Source organism: Trachurus japonicus, chromosome 13 (genome assembly GCF_045865225.1).
Source record: "Trachurus japonicus isolate A0001 chromosome 13, Traja_1.0".
In the NCBI taxonomy this organism is placed as follows: domain Eukaryota; kingdom Metazoa; phylum Chordata; class Actinopteri; order Carangiformes; family Carangidae; genus Trachurus; species Trachurus japonicus.
Genome location: NC_140919.1, coordinates 27336292 through 27357311, shown reverse-complemented (window position 1 = coordinate 27357311; position 21020 = coordinate 27336292). Strand labels below are relative to the sequence as shown.

At 41.5% G+C, this 21020-nt stretch overlaps 2 protein-coding genes across 3 annotated transcripts in view; one reads left to right on the top strand and one right to left on the bottom strand.

The window, feature by feature from the left end:
* Positions 1–18586, top strand: part of LOC146976127 (calpain-5-like) — a 29082-nt gene extending 10496 nt beyond the window's left edge. For both annotated transcript variants that reach the window (XM_085795652.1, XM_085795651.1), the window contains exons 3-13: positions 4925–5056; positions 12522–12730; positions 13527–13719; positions 13825–14018; positions 14842–14919; positions 15407–15602; positions 15707–15829; positions 16006–16202; positions 17532–17653; positions 18057–18193; positions 18336–18586. In XM_085795652.1, the coding sequence (XP_085651778.1) occupies positions 4925–5056; positions 12522–12730; positions 13527–13719; positions 13825–14018; positions 14842–14919; positions 15407–15602; positions 15707–15829; positions 16006–16202; positions 17532–17653; positions 18057–18193; positions 18336–18512 (1758 nt within the window). In that variant the 3' untranslated portion in view covers positions 18513–18586. The remainder of the gene's footprint in view (positions 1–4924; positions 5057–12521; positions 12731–13526; positions 13720–13824; positions 14019–14841; positions 14920–15406; positions 15603–15706; positions 15830–16005; positions 16203–17531; positions 17654–18056; positions 18194–18335) is intronic.
* On the bottom strand, positions 8040–11182 carry LOC146976128 (olfactory marker protein-like). Its single transcript, XM_085795653.1, has 2 exons — positions 10969–11182; positions 8040–8638 (listed from the first exon to the last, which is right to left on the bottom strand). Exons 1-2 carry the CDS (start codon positions 11044–11046, stop codon positions 8207–8209), a joined length of 510 nt encoding a protein of 169 aa, XP_085651779.1. The 5' UTR covers positions 11047–11182; the 3' UTR covers positions 8040–8206.
* Positions 18587–21020: the final 2434 nt, after the last annotated feature.

Below are 21020 nucleotides of genomic sequence, written 5' to 3'. Positions count from 1 at the left end.
GCATGGGGTCACCAAAGTTTTTCTTTCGCTCAGCCTTGAATGATAACAGTAGCTTGACCTCCTGTAGCCACACTTCGCATTGATGTAAGATGTCTGGTCATATGGCATCGTCCCACCCACAGTTTCTCCTGCAGAGCTCTTGTTGAAGCATCTTAGCAGACAGAGTTACTGGTGACAGAAATCCCAAAGGGTCATACACAGAGCTGATGGTGGACAACATACCATGTTGGGTTAGAGACTCCTGTTTTACTTCCATCTTGAGTCCCACTCAACACAGAGCAACCTAAAGCTCTTTCAATAGGAAGTTTGTCTCTGTCCAGAACAAGCTCTTTGATATCCTTTGCCCAGTGATCTTCAGCAATGGTCTGCAGCACTGAACGACTGTTGCTCACCCATTTCTCCAAAACAAGTCCACCTCTCTTACAGATAGCACTGAGCTTGTTGCATTGCTGCCTCGTCTGAGCCCAAACTCAGCAAACAGCCATCCACATAAAAGTTACAAGTACTTTCTGCTTTCAATCAAAGCTGCTGTAACAAACACACAGTTTATCCCCTTTAGACAAACAACAGGAATCACGTACAGAAAAGTATGAGCACTGTGACGCCAATTAGGCAAGAGATTAGTCCTTAAACAGTCGCTCACATTCACACGGAGACACACACACAGCTGCACCACCGATCAGCTGATGGTTCGTGAGGCCATAGAGACAAGAAACAGACTCAGGAAACAGTAGGTGGGAGAAGGGGCTGCTGGTGGAGACAGAGCAGATTGTTCATATAAGACAGGAGAGTGGAGTGAATAGGCAGAGGAATTTGTGGAATTTACTCCACTGAATTGACACTCACACAACCAGAAATCTTGTTTTATCTTTATCTGCATGTGTGTGTGTGTGTGTGTGTGTAATGTATGTTGTGTTTGTTCTCAGAACAAGTATTTGAGCAAATATCTGGAGGACAGATCTACACCTCGAGGTCTCTCCCTCATAGTTTCTGAGAAATTTTAATGAATAATAATAATAACAACAACACCCAACGCACTTTACAATAACAATAATAGAAAACTCCAAAGACAACCAAAAATTAGAAAATATTTGTGTTTGAATCAGGGCTGCAGCAAACGTGTGACTGAAAAATATGATAAGATATAGCCCAGAGCATACCTGGAGAGTTTTCTGGTCTCATTTTTCGTTTTTGTTGTTGTTTTTTTTCAAGAATTTGTAAAAAATAATTAAATATTGTAGGGGGGAAATATTTAAAGGGGAGTTACTTCAAATGTAGCTGTGCAAGTTTTTATGACAGGAGTGAGAAACAACACAAACAACACAAACAACACAATCTTTCTCACTTTGTACTTATGTGGTTGAATTTTGCTGCTTTGTAATGTGAGTGTAGTGGCTATCTTAGGTTGTTTTCTTGGTTCTTCATTTCTTATTCTTTTAACCACTCATGAGATATGACAGGAGACCACTTTACTCGTTGAGCTGGCTGGGTGCCGACGCAGACGTTAAAACGACTATGTCGCTCCGCCATTATTCTCATTTATTCAACAAGTTCAACACAACAACACTTCACTTCCTGCTTTCTCTACGGAAGCCGCATGAGATCTAACTGTAACACAGGTGGCTCAAAATTCAAAGCATACTCAAAACGTATTCCTAGTCAGTATAAATCAGTGCAAATAGCAAAACGATAATAAATGGCGCTTACATGTCAGGCCATCATTGTAAATAAGAACTTGTTCTTAAAGCAGAAGTAAGTGGTCCGGTCGTTTTCGCTAATGCTGCGTTCCAGGCAGGCTTTTGAAATCGTAAATTACAGCTTCAAGTCACAACTTACGACTTTGTAGCGTTTCAGGCAACCCACTCGTGTTTTTCCGACCTGTTTTACCGGTGAAAGTCACTATAACGGCCACTCGTAACTTCCGACCGGTGAACTCGTACCAGATCGAACTGGTACCACTTCACGGTCGGAAAAATACAAGTTTCCTTGAACGCACCATAACAGTCCCCGTCCCTACGTCGCCACATTCACGGCGTTCCTTGGCTGCACACACAGCCCTGCATGCCGTTCTCTCTCCTCATTGGATAAAAACTGTAGGATACGATAAATGTTTTCTCTTCGGCTCAGAGCAGAGCAGAGGGACTGAGAGACCCGTGTTTCAGACCAAACACTCTATGTAAGTGATTGCTGTCGGAAGATATAACTATTTAAGACTTATATTAACACAAATATATCACTTACTTCTGCTTTAATTGATTCTGCCTGGTTAAATAAAGATTAAAAAAAAAACAAAAAAAACAAAACATCAACTTCATAATAGTCAGGTCATATGTGGAGTTGGAGTCGTCCTTAATTCCAGACTATTATTCCAGTTGGATTATTGAGGAACTGGCCCAACAAAACTATCACAGCCTATTTCTGTCTAGAAATTTATGTCATGAATCATTTTAAGCTGTTGTCACATGCAGAACTCCAACAAATGACATCGGTCTAGAATAACCCTTGAATTTGTTTGATAACTGCATCCTGCGAGTGAAAATCAGCTTTCATTTGTTGGTTTGTCCTGTTGCTTCATTGAAAACTTTGATGTGCTTTCCAAAGCAATCCTAGCTATTTATGAGGCTGATGCTGTCGTCAGAAGAACTGAGGTTTCAGACCAGAAACTGCAGTCAGACAGAAAAGATGACAGACTGATCGCAACAAAGCCTTGATGTTTTTATTAGTTAGATTTGAATTCAAGGTGATTTTAGTGCCTCAATTTGAAGTTCAACATCAGCCTGTATAAAAAGCACTCAGCTGAAGTCTGAACTCTGTGTGTAGGCCTACAATCTACTTCTCTCGTCAATGATTCATGATCTGAGCAGTTAAATAATTAAACAGGAAACTAAAACATTCTAATCGATCAATATTATTGATTTGTCCAGGGAGTGGTGAGAGAGAGGAAATCTCAGTGTGAAAGTATGTTTACACTGTGTGTGTGTGTGTGTGTGTGGGTGTGTTTAAAAATCTGACCTTCTACCTGTCACTGATAGATGACAAAGAAGGAGGATTTTAGTGAACCCTCAGTGTGACTTCAGGGACAGATGCTGTTCAGAGTTCACCGATGTGTTGTAAGTGTATTTATGCTCAGGCAGTAATTAAGGCTGGTGTGAGTTGATGAGCATTCAGGACGAATGTCACAGAAAGATAAGCACAACAGTGGAAGTGGTTGATGTGACAGCCTGCAGTTATTATATTTACACGTAGACAATGGTGGACTCAGTCAACAACAGTTAATATTCAAGTCAGGAGGTAGAGAGAGATAATAACAGGAATAATATGTTCAATGATTATGACATGATTTAATCGGGGCAAAATCAGCCTGATTATCTTTATGTGTGTGGCAGGCTTTATTCATTATAAACATAACCCACATACTGTATATGAGGAGGATGAAGGAGGACAGCCACCAGGCTATAGACCTGACCTGGTGGTTGAACAGACGAGGATATTTATGGTGCTGTATGTGGGTGTGTACTGTACATTATACTTAGAATCATGGCTTTTAATTTAAAGACTGGACACCCAGCGAGGAGCCTTTGAGATCTGCTTCGGTTTCTTTATTTGTCATTTGACTTTACTAAATGAAAAGGAAGGAGCTCATACTCTCTGTTACTCGTACTGTGTAACTAACTACCAAAGTCTGGAAGCAGGCCATGTCCAAAATTGTACATTATATTTTGTACTTTTGATGTGTTTCAAAGCAGATATGACTTGTGAATAAGTAAGCTTTATGTAAGCCATCTATATGTCTGTCTAGTATGTAGTTGAGTAAAGGACATAGATCTGACTGGGGGTGTGTGGTTTATCACAGCCCTCTCATTTGGCCTCCGTCCTGTCTCTGTGGTTGGCTTTGCTTTAATCTGAGGGCGTTTCTACTCCTGTTTACCTTATGATGGTTGACTGAGTACCCAGGCTACACCCTGCTGCTCCACATTCACCCACACCTGGAACACATTCTTCTACTGTCAGTGAGTAGGTCCACACACAACAGCAGTAGAAAAACAGTAGAGAACAGTAGAGAAGGACTAAAATAGTGGACTGTGTTATAATTAGAACTGTGACTGAGCTGGTGGACTACTCACTGTTTCTGTCTCTGAAAGAGAAGTTCTCGTAGAAGTTCAATATTGTGAACTAAGTAATTAATGACTCATTCTTTATTTTCACTGACTCTATGATCTTACTGGCCTGAACAGGTTTTTTTTTCTTTTTCTTTTTAATATTCTTAGTAAAATCATTCAGTGGATGCCGATTGTCACAGCCGGACTGGCTACTATAGGCATATGCTGTGAGTTTGCTCAGGATATCATTAGTCCACCATATCTTTACATAGAAAATCATTCTGCTGTATTATAGTATAAAGATTCTCACTCTGTTGACTTTGTGTATTAATGATTGTGGTGGCAAAAATTAGTTCTCTTGGTTCAATGAAGAATTAAAAAGAAAAGCTTAACACGTCGGCTGTCTTTCTTGAGTTTTAATAAAAACATTCATGAATGGAGTCACACTCGTACAACTGAACAGCACACGATCAGTGGGTGAGTGAACTGAAGATGTTCACAGGCTCACTATCTTTATAGTTCCCAAACACATACCAATAGACAAAATATGGCACCTCCGGTGGTTCTGCCCCGCCTCACCGCCAGGACACAACAATCCCTTGTAAATTTCCACAGGACACTCTATCGTGGGAGCCTCTCTGGCTCCTAACCTTTAACCTTTCCTGAGTGAAACTCTCTGCTGTCTGTCTTCAAAGGGATTAACTAAGTATCACATACTGTATCACAATCATGATTATACAACACTTGTAAAACATAATATGGGTTAACATCAAAATTTTTCATTACATGATTAACACTGATTGTGATCATCTTTATCCCTCCAGGAGTTGAGCAGCGACCCTCATCTGTTTGTAGATGGCATCAGTGCCCACGACCTGCACCAAGGCCAGCTGGGAAACTGCTGGTTTGTAGCAGCCTGCTCCAGCCTGGCCTCCAGAGAGGCTCTATGGCAGAAGGTAAGACAAATGCAAAGAGACCATCCCCAGTTTTTTTTGTAGTTACAGCTGTGCAGTTGTTATGTCGGTTTTACCAAAGCAAACACTCTTTTTCCCGAGGAAGGCAAAACACATGTTTGGCAAAACACTTAAAGCAGTGTAGTAAGTGGTCCGGTCGTTTTCGCTAATGCTGCGTTCCAGGCAGGCTTTTGAAATCGTAAATTACAGCTTCAAGTCACAACTTACGACTTTGTAGCGTTTCAGGCAACCCACTCGTGTTTTCCCGACCTGTTTTACCGGTGAAAGTCACTATAACGGCCACTCGTAACTTCCGACCGGTGAACTCGTACCAGATCGAACTGGTACCACTTCATGGTCGGAAAAATACGAGTTTCCTTGAACGCACCATAGTCCTCGTCCCTACGTCGCCACATTCACGGCGTCCCTTGGCTACACACACAGCCCTGCATGCCGTTCTCTCTCCTCATTGGATAAAAACTGTAGGATACGATAAATGTTTTCTCCTCGGCTCAGAGCAGAGCAGAGGGACTGAGAGACCCGTGTTTCAGACCAAACACTCTATGTAAGTGTTTGCTGTCGGAAGATATAACTATTTAAGACTTATATTAACACAAATATATCACTTACTTCTGCTTTAAGATTAGACGACTCTTTTAGTCATTACTGTCACCACTGTGATATTATGTCTGTGTGGTAAACAGACAACATTATTACACTTTTATCCAAGTTTCATCCAGTGACACATTCACAGATAGATGGCAGAAAGACACCATACGTTTGTGTGTGTGTGTGTGTGTGTGTGTGTGTGTGTGTGTGTGTCTGTGTGTGTGTATTTACAAAATGAGTCTGGGATAAGACAGGTGCGTCCATGAAGCTTATCCATCCATCCATTCTTACATCCATCCACCCACTGTCTATACCATGTAGGCTCAGGGGGGTCTGGAGCCAATCCCAGCAGACATAGTGTAGTGTGAGGGTGGGGTACAGCCTGGACAGGTCACCAGTCAATCACAGGGATGAAACATCAGGACATACAACACACATAAATCCACACCTACTAGCCACTTAAATGCACTTATTATAAACATGTGTCACAATGTGTTACCAGAGTTTCATCAATGTGTGTGTTTGTGTGCATGTGCGGTGTATTGTGAATCGTGTGTGTCCTCATTTTTTTTCCACTGTTGGTTACCTCAGTCCTCCTGTCTGGTCTCAGAGCTCCTCTGCAGCGCTCACTTTTCCATCAGCTGGAGGGAAATTAAAGTCTGTTTTAGTGGGACTGCCTCAGTGGAGCAGCCCGTTGTCTTGACACCCGTCAATGGTGCAAAGACAAACACTGTTCCTAAAATGCTTGTTAGGCCTCTGGTGGGTTGAAGGCAAACTACACAGTCAGCCTGATAAATTAAAACAACATTTGTTGTTCCAATGTGAAGAGAACTGGTAGTAACGTTGTTATTAGACTAAAAGCATTAAATCACAACAGCATGTGTGTGAACAACATGTTGAAAATGCTTTTCAAGGCAATGAAATGTTCTTCTGTTACTGAAATTAAAGATGTCACAATTTATAGTACAGACTTCATACAGGATGTGTTAACACTGCACTGTAGTACAGTATAGTGGTGCTATCTGTGAGACAAGTAGTCACACTGGTGTCTGTGACTGTTTATCTGTAGATCCACTGTTGCTAACACCATAACTTGAGAACAATACATAGTGCAAACTCCACACTTCCTCCACAGGTGCCCAACTCGGATATGAGTGGGGCTTACTGCATAAATTTGCATATTAATGAGAAAACACTGATTTATTGGATATTTTTCTAACTCTTTAGCGCTAACATAACACATTCAAATTACTATAGCACATTCAGACAAACATGTTGGATGAAAAAACTGATTATTGATTGCTGAGCTGGTTTGGTTTTTAGAGGAAACAAGCTTTTCTATGTAACACAATAACTCAAGAACACCACATGATGGCAGAGAGAAACACTGCACTGATAGCATGTAGTGTTTGTTCTTTTGTCATTGAGCTCATGGCAAGACAGAAGGCAGACTGCCCAGATAACCAAAAAGGAAAACAAAATGTCAACTACAGCTCCAAAACAACACCAGAGACTGTGCTCGTGCTGGTCCATTATCCCTCACCGTCTGTCATCTTCTCTGTTTCTGTCCCCTCCCTCCTCCCTCTCTGTCCAATAACGCCAATAACAGACAGCACCAATGAGAACACACAAAAAGCTTTCAGTCAATATTTAATAGATGCCACTCCATTGATCAGTTTTGTGTCAGGCCGACAGTCATGCAATGTGAATATTTGATATTCACTGCCAGTTGTTTTGCATCCAGCTGTCACTTCACGTCTGTGAGCAGTAAAATAATTCAGAAACAAAAAAGCAACAACAGCAAAGACTCGAAACAAATCAATCATTACATATATGATCACAGTGATCAGCTGAACAGTAAAGGCAGGTTTTATTTACAGGAGGAATCCTCTAACTCTTAGTTTGTGTGTGATAAGTTTCATGTTCAAACATAGATCATTTCATTATAAAAAAATTTAAAACTTCAGGTGATTATGAATTGTCAACATCATTATAAATTAATATTGTGAATAGACATTTTTTGAATGCTCACACTTTTGCATGATTTGGACTTTTTTATTTTGATGATTCATGTTGATGATACATTGATCTTTTAAGTAGCACCAGGGAAATTTCAAGAGAATTAGTTCCATATTCAGTTTAAATAAAGTGCCTTCATACTTATGTTACCTTTTGTTAAGGTTTTTTGCTTTTTACTAAATATGTATGCTTTTTTTTAGTGAAAAATACTTCATTTACTTTCCCTAAAACTTGCTTGTGATTAATGCCTATAAAATTTTGACTTGGCTTTTGACATTAAAACGTTATTTGTGCTAAAATGCGTTTTCCTAACTGTAGATAACTCAGAGGTGAGAAGGAATGAGTTTTGAGATTCGGGCGGGAGAATATTTATGCTGAGGTTTTGAGGTATTGGTTACTGAGGGCTTGAAAAGGGGATACAGGGTCTTTCTGCTCTAGTGCAATGTTTTAAAGGTCAAAGGCTGCACATATATTGTGATGCTTTTCCAATAATCTAGCAGGTATGCACTGGTAAAAGGTGAACAGTCATTTCTCAGGTGTGAACTCCACTGAGCAGCTGAGATTTGCGGCCTCTGCCCCCTCCCTGAAAGCAAACAGGAAGTACATGACCTTCCTGACCTTGGCCAGCTCGGCGATCCTTTCACCGAACTCTTGCATGTCTGCCTCCAGACATTTGAGAGGCAAATCGTCTGGGTCGTTGGCATTGCGCCAAAATGTTCCGATTGGTTCCAGTAGCTGACGGGTCATCAGGTGGGTGAGATCAGGGGTCCAGTGCTGGGAAATACCAGTGATGGTGACCCGACCGTGGCCAGAGAGGGAGAAGTACCATTGGGAGAATTTCAGTTCCTGGGTGTTGAAGTCTAGCCGGTACACAGCCTCATGAGGAAGAAGCAGACGTTCACCGTCCTGGCGCTTTTGGCCCGTCCGCTGCAAAGACGACACTCGCATACGCATCATCTGCAGTGGATATAAAGGAACAAAGGAGACAGCACTGGAGATGAAAGGCTTGGAGGAGGAGGTAAACCCTGTTACATTTTGAGATGTTGTCTGAGATGATGGTTGAGAGAGAAACATGAGGCATGGTCCCTCATCTCACTGTGAGCGAAGTTCACCAGTTCAGCAGTCAACCAGTTCACTTGTTCAGCAGTCAACCAGTTCAGCAGTCAACTAGCCGACCAGTCAACCAGTTCACCAGTCAACTAGTCCACCAGTCAACCAGTTCCCCAGTTCACCAGACAACCAGTCAACCAGTTCACCAGTCAACTAGTCCACCAGTCAACCAGTTCACCAGTCAACTAGTCCACCAGTCAACCAGTTCCCCAGTTCCCCAGTTCACCAGACAACCAGTCAACCAGTTCACCAGTCAACCAGTTCACCAGTCAACTAGTCCACCAGTCAACCAGTTCACCAGTCAACTAGTCCACCAGTCAACCAGTCCACCAGTCAACTAGTCCACCAGTCAACCAGTTCACCAGTCAACTAGTTGACCAGTCAACCAGTTCCCCAGTTCACCAGTTCACCAGTTCACCAGTCAACTAGTTGACCAGTCAACCAGTTCACCAGTTCACCAGTTCACCAGTTCACCAGTTCACCAGTCAACCAGTTCACCAGTTCACCAGTCAACCAGTTCACCAGTCATCTGAACTGAACAACCAGATGGGACATTTTTCTCAGTCTTCTGACACGACCCATAGGAGTTGCTCCTGAATAGCAGGTACCAGACTTTGGTTGTCATGGTTACTCTATTATTGCGCTGTGCTAAGAGCGACCTGGAGTGACATGCGTACCTACATTGCCATAGTTACCATTATAACAGTCATGACTCTGCTTGGTTTAGAATGAAAGAGTGATTTTGGTTTAGATAAGCACTTTGACAAAATCAGACGCTCTTTGCTGCGTATTGACGATCCATCGATCTACCACGACCTCCTCCTCAAGTGGACTTTGTCTCTCTCTACAAGGTCACAGCACTTCTTTCCCTTTGCTCCTATACTAATTCCTACAAAGCTGCATGACATGAAGTTTGTGTAAAGAAGAAAGGCTTGCAGGGCTGAGGAGTATGTACGAGCTGATGACACGTCTCTGCTCAGGTATACCTGTACATTAATCACACACACCCATCGCATCAACCTGCCATGTCTCAAACTGATATTGTGTTGTCTGACATGTATTGATATTTTATCAGTCATCTTACTCTCAGTCAACTCGGACCATTGTTGTTGCCTAATCTGGAACTGAAAGATGCATGGGTGTTAATTTATCTTAGATTAGATAGAATTGAATTCATCTCAAATGAAATTCTTATAACAGGTTACTCCAGAAGCAAATGTGCAAAGGAAATAAAATAAAATACAAGAAATCAGGCCTAAATTGCATCAAGTTTTGAATCAAGAACTGATCTGATCTTGTTACTTTTGTATATTACTAACCCTGTATTAGTGTGACATAATTAGCATTGTTTAATGGCACCATCCTTTGTCAATGAATAACAACAAAAATTGTAAGAATAATAACACCTCATTCCCCAATTTGTCAAAACACAAGTTAAATCCTTGAAAATTAAAGCCTTATATACTGTCTGTGTTGCCTTTCCACGAGTTGGACTCACGAGATGCAAGAGATAGAGCTTGAGTTTTAAGCACTTTGTGTTGTTCTTTTAAACCTGTTGCAAAATGATTGTATCACTAATCTACATGTTGGTGATTAATACACTTTTGAGTCACTGCTTTCACTGATCAATTTTTCAGTTGTTATTGTAGCTCCAAATCTCCCTTCTCTGTGCTTCAGTAGTGAACATTTACAATTGATGACAGTCACAAAAGCCCTGGAGCTGTTGACCTAGACAGTGACCGGTCTCATCACGCCGAGTGCCAGTCAGTGTTACATCTCTTCTGATCTGATGAACAGACCCACTGATCATTAGACTCTAGACATTCAAAACGCCAGGAACATGTTAAGAAGATGATTTTGTCCATGTAACCATAGAGAAAAGTTCAAGTGTATATAAGTAATTCCTGAAGGCAGCTGATCCAATTATGTACAACAAAAAACGCGAACTTGGTGTATATAGAGGATTGTACAAGTATGACTTTTAAATATTTATGTGTAACATTTAATTAGCTGTCAACACTGCACTGTTGACATTTTACTGATGTGCACAAACCAATTAGATGTATGACTTATGCATCCAGTTACATTTTCTCTGGAATCAAAAATTGCACCCACACACATGATGACAGACAACACTGTTCGTGTTATGTTGGAAGTTGTCAAAGTGAGAATCTCACCTCTGTCAATGCAGTGTCTTCTTTGAATGGCAGCACCATGGTGTTGGAGGGAGCTGTGGCCTTCTCCATGTCTGACATCAAGGTTTTAATCCTGGGTTAAAAAACGAGCAGGGCTTGCCTGACTGATGGATGCTGTGATGGATAGAGAGCTCTGGTAGACTATCTGATTCCAACCTCTCTCTCCCGCTTCCTATCTCTGTTTCTCTTTTCCAATAGGCTTATATGCCTTCTCTGTCTCTGCCTTCCCTCCCCTTTTCAACTATTTCCATCACAGTGTAGCAGTGTCTCTTTTGCCTACAGGGTAGTTGGGTTAGGACACATTGATTGGCATGCCACACAGAATTGGAGAGGGGAGGGGTGAGCATTGGGAAATAGATCAATGTGAAAACAGTCTCAGTTAGAATAATTCGTCTTTTGGCAGATTCAGCCCTGCTAAGCTTGTATCAGTCCTTTAAAACCTGAGACATGACATGTCTTGACCACACATAGCACATACTGAGATTTACATTATTTCTCTCTGTGTTTCAGTTAATATAAATGTTTGCAGTCTCACTGTGGGTTCATTAACATTACTGAAACCACCAACACTGAATAATAATCTGAGGGAATCTTAGGGAAAGCTTTGCAATGTTTGAATATCAAATAAAACCACTTTTTAACGACTTTTTTGAAGGATGTTAAGCAGGTGGGAGATGTGTGAGGGTGCTAAGCAACAGATGGCCATGATGACGTACAAGAGGGAACTCTGGGAGTTTCCTGTGGGCTTCTGGGATGTTGGCTGGTCTTGGCTCAATGGATCAGTTATTTATTTATATCATTCACTTCAGTGAGGCTTGTCGTTGCGTGTGTGTGTGTATGTCAGTACTAATGTGTTGTCACTGGGGATCTTGTGGCAGGATATGGGTAGATGTCACTCCCTTGTTAAAAACTTAGTGAATCCTCAGTTGCTTGTGTTAATTATAGATACTGAAGGTTAATTAAGGTGGAAACCTGATGTTTTTCAACTCTTCAGGAAGGAACACATGCGTGTACACATACACATATACATATTTACTTTTTGTGTGACTCCAATCTGTTTTTTCATTCACTTCTTTATTTCAGACCCAAGGGGATCCATATTGCCATAAAAGCACAATAAGATAATAAAAGAAAGACAGAATAAAAGTAAAAATAGGAAAAAGAAAAAAAAACACAAAATACAAAGTACAGAGCCTTCCCCACTATTCAGTGTAGGCTTGCATACAAACATGTTCTAAAATGGTTCCACAGTCTGGACGGAAATCTTACAGAACTGCGTTTGAAGAACTGCGTTTGAAGAACTGTATTTTGTATGTTAATTGAATATTATTTCAAATAAAATTGTGTTACTTGTAAAAATGTGAGAATGGGCTTGAAATTGGATTAAAAGGGGGTGGAGACACATGGAGGCTACACACGTATGGAAGCCCAACAGTTTGTGCCACTGTGCAACAGTTAACAGTCATTATACAAATATCAGACCTGAGCTTTGATGAGATGATGACCACACACTCGTGGTCTTTCTGTTTTCCCAGGTGATTCCTGACTGGAAGGACCAGGAGTGGGACAAAGAAAAACCTGAGTCGTACGCTGGGATCTTTCACTTCCGGTTCTGGCGGTTTGGTGAGTGGGTGGACGTGGTGATCGATGACCGGCTGCCCACCGTGAACGGAGAGCTGGTATACTGCCACTCCAATGACAGCAATGAGTTCTGGAGCGCCCTGGTGGAGAAGGCCTATGCCAAGTAAGCACTTAGTTTGTGTGTGTGTGTGTGTGTGTCACTTGGTCAATAGTTTTATAATTGTTATAGTGATTGTTGACAGTGAAGGGACTCCCCTGAGTTAACGTGTTTATGTAATGACCATCAGTGTTAGTGTCTGTCTGTGTGGCACAGTGAACTGCTCTGCAGAGAGAGAGTAAGGGATGTCTTGTTGACCTTGTTGTGTAATTTGCCCAAACCATTTGACTACCTGAGTGGAAATCAACCCTTAGCCTTATTTAAGGAAAGCAAGCAAGCAAGGTATTACACATGCCTGTTAATTTACTCCTCTTGTTATCAGTTCAGTGTTGGTTTAAAGATATGGCAGTATGATTTCAGGGAGAAGTATTGCTAATGTCACAGTTGCTATTTAAAGCTGCTCTAATAAATATTCTTAAGTCAAGACTAGATCAAAAGGCTTTGTGGACTGAAAAAAAGGGCAGATCTCCAGTTAGTTGAAGTGTCCTTCGGCTTAATATATTGTTTGGTGTTTTTGATTCACTGTTCTGATTCTGGCCTCAGGTAGCCAAGTTCACATTAGTGCCCCATGTATAGGCTTGATATTATTTTAAGTGGAACAAGAGAAATCACATTATTAAAAAAAACCCTCAGTTTTTCATATTTCATTTCATCTGTGTTGATGTATATTTTCAATTATGTAAATTGAGTAAACATTATGTTGAGTCATTAGTGACATCTGAGACAAATGCATTAAGTTTGAATAACACAACATATCTGTACGAGTGTATGTAGGCATTGATGGCCTGTGTGTGTTTTGTAGAATGTCTGGATGCTATGAGGCGCTGGACGGGGGCAACACTGCCGACGCTCTGGTGGATTTCACTGGGGGCGTGTCAGAGCCAATGGACTTGATGGAGAACGGAGTCAAAGAAGACGAAGAGAAACGCAGCGAGCTGTTTGAGAGAGTCCTCAAGGTCCACAACAGAGGAGGCCTCATCAGCTGCTCCATTCGGGTGAGAAGGGGCTAACACCAGAACACACACCTGCCGAATGAGTAAGTTAATTCATTTAGAAACAACTGAATCCACTGACTGAACCAAGCCACTGTGTCACTCCAGGCAACCAGTGCTGCAGACATGGAGGCCAGGCTGGACTGTGGCCTCGTGAAGGGTCACGCCTACGCTGTGACAGATGTCCGCAGGGTGAGACTGGGTCACGGCCTGCTGGCCTATTTCAGGTCTGACAAACTCACCATGATCCGCATGAGAAACCCCTGGGGACAGAGAGAGTGGAACGGGCCCTGGAGCGACAGGTGAGGAAGAGGAAGAGGAGGAGGAGGAGGAGGAGGAGAGGGGAAAAGACTATTAACTGTGACGGTGCAGAAATGTGGTTTAACTGTGGTGAAGTCACAGGTAATGGTGGAAGAAGTCATTAGACCTTCTGTTGAAGTAAAAATACTGGAACAACATCATGAAAATTTATTTATATTTATTTATAGCAAAAAAAAAGTTATGTTCAGAGCTGGGTTTTATGTCTGAGAGGATGTTGGGATTTCATGCCAGCAACAGTCGAGACCATCCGTCTGTCCCACTCACATCAACATCTCTGAGGGAACTAAAATTTGATAATCAGAGGTCATTGTTACCTTTCTGGCCATAACTCACCAATTCATTCACTAATTATGATTAAAAACACTTAAAATACTTTTTATGTAATCCATTCAAAGCTTCACTATGTACAATTTGAGTTGGGACAGACGTTGATCTAAAGTGCAGCCTGGCTGTTTGACAGAGACAGACAACATTGAGTCAGTTGTGACATTTGTAGTTCCAAAATATTGGACTGCAAAAGTGTAGAAGCGCACAGAAACAGTAAGTTTAATGTCATTTTCCTAATGTTAACCCATGTTTATTTTTTTTAATATATGTTTATTGCTTTTCAAAATGGAAGAGAAAATATGAGAATAAATACGAGAAAAAGGCTATCATTTTCCAACTCTACATTCAGCTCATCTTTCCATGCCTGCCTAATATTTGCTTTGTTCAATTATTTTTTACTAGGTTGTTTTTATTAATTTGTAAAAACCAATAGCTTCACTGATGACTAACAGCGCAGGTGTGTCTGGTTGTTTGCAGCTCTGAGGAGTGGCAGAAGGTCAGCAAGAGTGAGAGGGAGAACATCGGCGTCACGGTGCAGGATGACGGAGAGTTCTGGTGAGTTTCAGAGAAATGCTGCCCTCTGCTGGCAGATACCAGGTACCTGCATGAGACAATTTGTGACTTACAGAAAAAGTTCTCCTCAATGGAAAAACGATGCGATCTGACCATTAATTCAAAAACAGTTTCCTGTCAGTCAACCTCCTAAGACAGGATGTTTTCAGACAAAAAGAAAGTCCAGAATGCTCCTAAGGTTCATCTAATCGTGTGAGGAAGGTGCTCTTTGGTGGGAATATAGATTAAAAAAAAATAGTAAAAAAAGGGAAATCAAAGGCACTCTTCTTCAAATGTGTAAAAAGCCTTTCTTCAAAAATGGCTATTTAGACCATGTTTTAACCTTCTTAGGTTCCTTTAGTAAAGAAGGGACCAGTGAGTTATTTATTCCTGTTTTGTTTTTCCTTATTCTCTGTCTTGTCAAACATCATCGTGATCTCACAACAAAATATTTCTACTCATCTGTTCCTCTTTCTCTCCCTTTCTGCAGGATGACGTTTGATGATTTTATTGCGAACTTCACAGACCTCATCCTCTGTCGTCTCATCAACACATCCTACCTGAGTTTCCATAAGACCTGGGAGGAAGCTGTAATGCTAGGCTCCTGGCGTCGCCACGACGATCCACTTCTCAACCGAGCGGGGGGCTGTACCAACAACAAGCACTCCTTCCTCCAGAACCCGCAGGTGTTTTTCACTCATAATTTCCTGATTTTCTCTGATGCAAAACATTGCACCCAGAAGGCATGGGCTCTAACGACATATAAATATTTCTTCTCTCTGTGGTGTAGTACGTGTTTGATGTGAAGAAGCCGGAAGACGAGATCCTGATCTGTCTGCAGCAGAGAGACCGCAGAGCAAACCTGAGAGGGGGGCGAGGAGAAAACCTGGCCATCGGCTTCGACATCCACAGAGTCAGCTGAGTGTGTGTGTGTGTGTGTGTGTGTGTGTGTGTCTGTGTGTCTGTGTGTCTGTGTGTATGACAGGCGTGCTTGGCTCTGTGATTGTGTACAACACAGTGAAAGTAAACATTTGGTGTGAGCAGTCTTATGAACACAGAGTCAAAAAGCTGCTGTGTCTGTGTGTACAGGTGGAGTTGAACAGGACCTACCGAATGCATGCCACCCAGCAGAAGGTTGGTGGGAGCACCTACATCAACTCGAGGTCCGTGTTCCTCCGCATTGAGCTGACTGAGGGCCGGTACGTCATCATACCCACGACCTTTGACCCCGGCCTGGAAGGAGACTTTCTGCTCCGCATCTTCTCTGATGTGTCGTCAGACTGCAAGTAAGGATATGTTGTGTTTCCCCCATAGACTGTAAAAAATATGGACGTAGCATCCGTGACGTCACCCATTGGTTTTGGGGAGTTGTTTTTGTGACTCAAATATGGCGGCCTGAACAGCGCCATGTTGGATTTACCGGCCGCGAACCCGCCCACTGGCCTCGAAGCAGCTGTCCACGGAGCTGCTCGGACCTGTCACTCAACGTTTCCGCGCCCTAATTGGCGAGAATTTAACCTTATAACAGTAAAACGGTAGAGTTAAAAAAAAATCCACCCCCCTCAGAGTGTGTGCGGGGGTAGAAACTATCGGTTGAGACCAAAAAACCTGATGACACCAGGCTTTGATCATGTTTATTGAGGATGTAAAATCGGCGATTTTAACATGGGGGTCTATGGGGAAATGCTGCTTTCTGACACCAGCCCCCAGAGGAAGCCGAGGGGATTGCAATTTTTTGAACGCGGAAGTGAGCTTCATTTCTCAGACCAACAACTGCCCCCTTGGTTTCCCCCTGTTTGTTGCTGAGCTGCATCATAGGAGATTTAAATGATAACTTTTTTTTTATGGGAATTTGGAAAAAGAAAAGATTATGATATTTTAGAATTTTAAATGCAAAACTGAAAAGCTTAAATGTAGATATTTGAATGAAGCAAAATGAAAACTTAAGAAACTGAAAGACAACAAATTATAAAGATAAGTGATCTTTATCCTTTTTTCTCTCCCTTACGTGAGGATGCTTTCAAAATGACATCAACCAAGTTGTGATCTCTCAGTAACTGACATACAGAGTGCAGTAAAAAGAAAATACCATAATTTAAATCAAATCAGTATTTTGTTTGACAGCACCGGAGGCCTGTACTGTGAAGCAAATTTAGCTTACACAGGATAAGTTTTCATTATCAAGCTTCACTGATCAGATCATTGGCTGTCCTGATAACGTGTGCTATGTAGCTGGTAATGAACTAGTCCTGGCTCACCTGTCTGGCTACCGAGTGTTCATGTGAAAGAGGTGGAGCAATTACCAAACAGAACCATGAATAAAGTTCTTGATACGATATGGAAAGAAACACAAACAATATCTGTGGATAATCCTGTTACAGCTATGTCTAAATTCAATAAGGTGAAATGTGCACAAACTAGAACAGAAAAGACCTGAAATAATTTACACTGAAAAAAGGCTGCAGATATACTATAACAATGAACCTCTGAAGCAGCAAGGTTTTTCCACTTGGCGGTGGAGGCAACAGAAAGTCAACATAGACATAAGCTAAAGCCGTGAGCATGAACACAAACACAAGACTCACTTCACGTGACTCCCTCTGTCCATCCTGCAGGGAGCTGACGGTGCACCAGCCTCCAGAGACCTGCTGGTCTGGCCTGTGTGGTTATCCCTCCATGGTCACTCAGGTCCACATACTGAGGGCTGATGGACTCGCAGGACAAGACTCTGATGGAGGTAGGTTTGACCTTTTTCTTCTTCTGAGAGAAAGATACTTTACTGGATATTTGCTTAATACCTTCATCATCTTCCTCCACAACCTTTATTTTTGGGGGGATATTGTTGGTAGATGTAAGGTGACTGGTGCTTTTAGTCAACAGTTGATCAGTAGCTTTATGTAGTAGCCTATATGTAACACACTAAAGGTACCAGCTAATGGGGATCCTTAATAAACAATTAAACACTACTGTGCCTGATGTAACCATTACTGAAGGTAACCAGTGTGCATATGATTTGATTTTGTTGTAAAATAAAATCGTGAACAAGCCGGATTGTAGCCACAGGCTAATTTCCATCCGTTGTCCCATACATAGATGTTCCCTGGTACAACCATAAACTGTGTGTGTGTCTGTGTCTCCAGTGTCAGATCCCTACGTGATCATTCGCTGTGAAGGAGATAAAGTTCGCTCTCCAGTCCATAAAAACACACGCAGCCCCGTCTTCGACACCAAGGGACTCTTCTACAGGAAGAAAGCCAAAAAGCCAATCACCATTGAGGTTTGTGTGTGTGTGTGTGTTTGTGTGCGTGCGTGCGTGTGTGCAGGTGTGCGTGTGGGCCTGTCAGGCTGACACAGAGTTGTGTAGATGTGTGAATGTTGTGACATTAGTCAGTGAACTCCTCTCTTACTGTGTCTCACAGATCTACAACCATAACGTGTTGATGGACGCCTTCATGGGTCAGGTGACGTTGCCAGCTGAGCAAGGTGAATTCCAGCAAACCCTTCACCTGAGGGACAAGGGCGATCGCCGTGACAACGACCTCCCTGGTACCCTCACTGTCTCTGTAGTGAGCACCACTATGCTCACCAACATCTGAGACGGGCTACCAAAGCGTCCAGTCAGGACGGGGTTCAGCCGACCCAAAGTTTACTAAACCACCAGTTCACCACAGTGTCTTTGTTTGTGACGTTGAATATTGAGTTGAATGGAGGGTTTACTTTTCACTCGAGTACCTTCACAGAAAAGTGCACGTGCAGCAGGAGGTCGGCCAGAGAGCATCACAAGTCGAATGGCAAACAACTAACCTAATGCTTTACTACAGCTTCATGCTCATTACATTTACAGCTCCTGTATTGTGTATCTAAATATCCAGAAAACATTACATTTTTAATGATTGTTAACCACTTTATGAATATTGTTTACAGATTATCTATTCTTCACAGCGGACCACATGTTAGGTCTTTCAGCAGCTACTTGTGGAAATCTCATTCTTCTGTTTAAAATGTCTTACTCTATTTGATCTTATTTTTTCTTTTTCTTTTTTAGCTTATTTAAACCTGTGTGCCTTTTATATTGTCTTTTCTATATTGTCTTTTCTATCTTTCCTCGGTGCTTTTTATGTAGCAACAACCTGTGTAGATAAACTTTCCTTGCCAAGTAGTATAACATCATCTTTACACACAGCAAGCTATTGGCAGAAGTCTTCCATTGTGGCATTAGCTGCATTTAATATACTCAGTTGGTGGTTTATTAGGTACACCTTACCAAACCTAACACATTATGTTTAGTTTGTGTAGAGACTGTTTTGGGGAAGTGGTAATTTTGGAGGCTGCAGTCTATGGTGTTGTTGAACTGCATGTACAGAGAGAAGAGTTCTGTAGTTTGGACAGCCTCTGTGATATAAATGCAGTGGACAAAACAATATAAACACCTGTAATTAACCTCTATGTTTACTGAGATTTGGAAAGTCACCAGAGCTTGTCCAGGCATCAGAAACAACCCAGAGTCTGAGGAGAGAAGAAAAAGGCAGAAATGCTGGGCTGATTCTGATACAAACAGTTAAGGGTAGTAACAGGGTTCAAATCAGACTTCATCCTTGCAAAGTACATGTCTGTACCGCTGTATGTACATCTGCTCATTTTGGTATCCATGATAATCTTCATTATGGTCAGCACTGTTTTCCCTTCGAGTTTTTATGTAAGGCTGGGCAAACATTGTCCTGTTCTTCAACTGGGTCTCTTCGTGTCAAGATTGATTTCCATTTTCTGAAAAAAAAGAAAACTCTGTAAAGGTGTAAAAATATTTGACTTTTTATTTGAAAAGGTAAATATGTTTTAATATCCTGCCCCTCTTAGTCATGGTTTCTATTTGATTTTAGGACAAACTTCTCCAGTGCCTTTGTTCCATGTTGCTGGTGTTACATGAAATATTAGGTTGTTTTTTTTTACTTGTGTTTGATCATCAATTAATGAATTCAAATCAAAGCTGAAGTGCCAAAATTGTCACTAAATAGTCATAAGTCATATTGTTCCTACTGTTTGCATTGTCCATAATTAAGTTGGTAACACAAGTATTACATTTTATGTGGTATTAAAAAGGTCTGAGTCCTACAGAAACTCTGTAGAAATAAAAGTAGAAATAAAATGAAATGCAACCCTCTCTATTTCAGATGTGTTGTCCCTTTGTCTGACCAGATTTCTTTGACTTAAATATTAGGGTTTTTAAATATGTGACTTTCTGTAAGACCTTTGTGATTCCTTTTTTTTTTTTTCATCAGTGGTGTTGGGCTGGCTGTTAACTTTGATGTAGGCTATTGATATCCCATTTGTTCTTCTCCTATCACAGTCTGAGTTTGGTTCCTGATGAGCTCTTTCAGTAAACTTGTTGCAGACAGTCAGGAGTTCACTCCTCTTTGGCTTGACTTTGTTTTCCTGTGCTGAATTAAAGCCTTTCCTCCAATTCACTTCAAGCCTTTTCCATTTGCCATGAAATGAAGTGACCTGTAAACTGACTTTACTCAGGCAGTCTAATGGCTGACTTTTTACATGGTAATAGGATGAAAATATTATATAAGATTATAAGTCTTGTACATATGGGTCTATGTATAACTAAGAAACCCTGTTGCCCATGACACAACACATTTTATTCCCATAGGTTTTTTGGACTGTGGGAGGAAGCTGGAGAACCTGGAGAGAACCCACACAGACATGGGGAGAACCACCCCATCACAAAAATAAACACTGCAAGCCAGTGTTTAGTCTTTCTCCCTTTCCTCTTCTCTCTCTCCCTGTCACTCTCTGCCAATGTGTCCTAATTGATCAATATTTATAAAAAAAACCCCAAAACAAACAAAAGAAACATTCAGAAGCCATTCCCTTTTATCTGCCGGTAATTCTTTTAGAATTATAAGATACTTTTTGGATTTAAAAAAAAAAAAAAAAACTAGTCTCAGGTTCTCTCTCTCTCTCTCTCTCTCTCTCTCTCTCTCTCTCTCTCTCTCTCTCTCTCTCTTTCTCTCTCTCAGAGGTGTGCCTCAATGCCTAAGGTGAGCGCAGGTGAGCTGCTCACCCCCTTGTATTGACTCATAGGCCCACTTATTCCTTTG

Bases quoted from the DNA above. Each gene is read 5' to 3' on its own strand.
- LOC146976128 (XM_085795653.1), bottom strand. From the start codon at position 11,046: ATGTCAGACATGGAGAAGGCCACAGCTCCCTCCAACACCATGGTGCTG. The intron at 8,639-10,968 runs GTGAGATTCTCA...TATCCACTGCAG, and splicing joins AAGACACTGCATTGACAGAG to ATGATGCGTATGCGAGTGTC.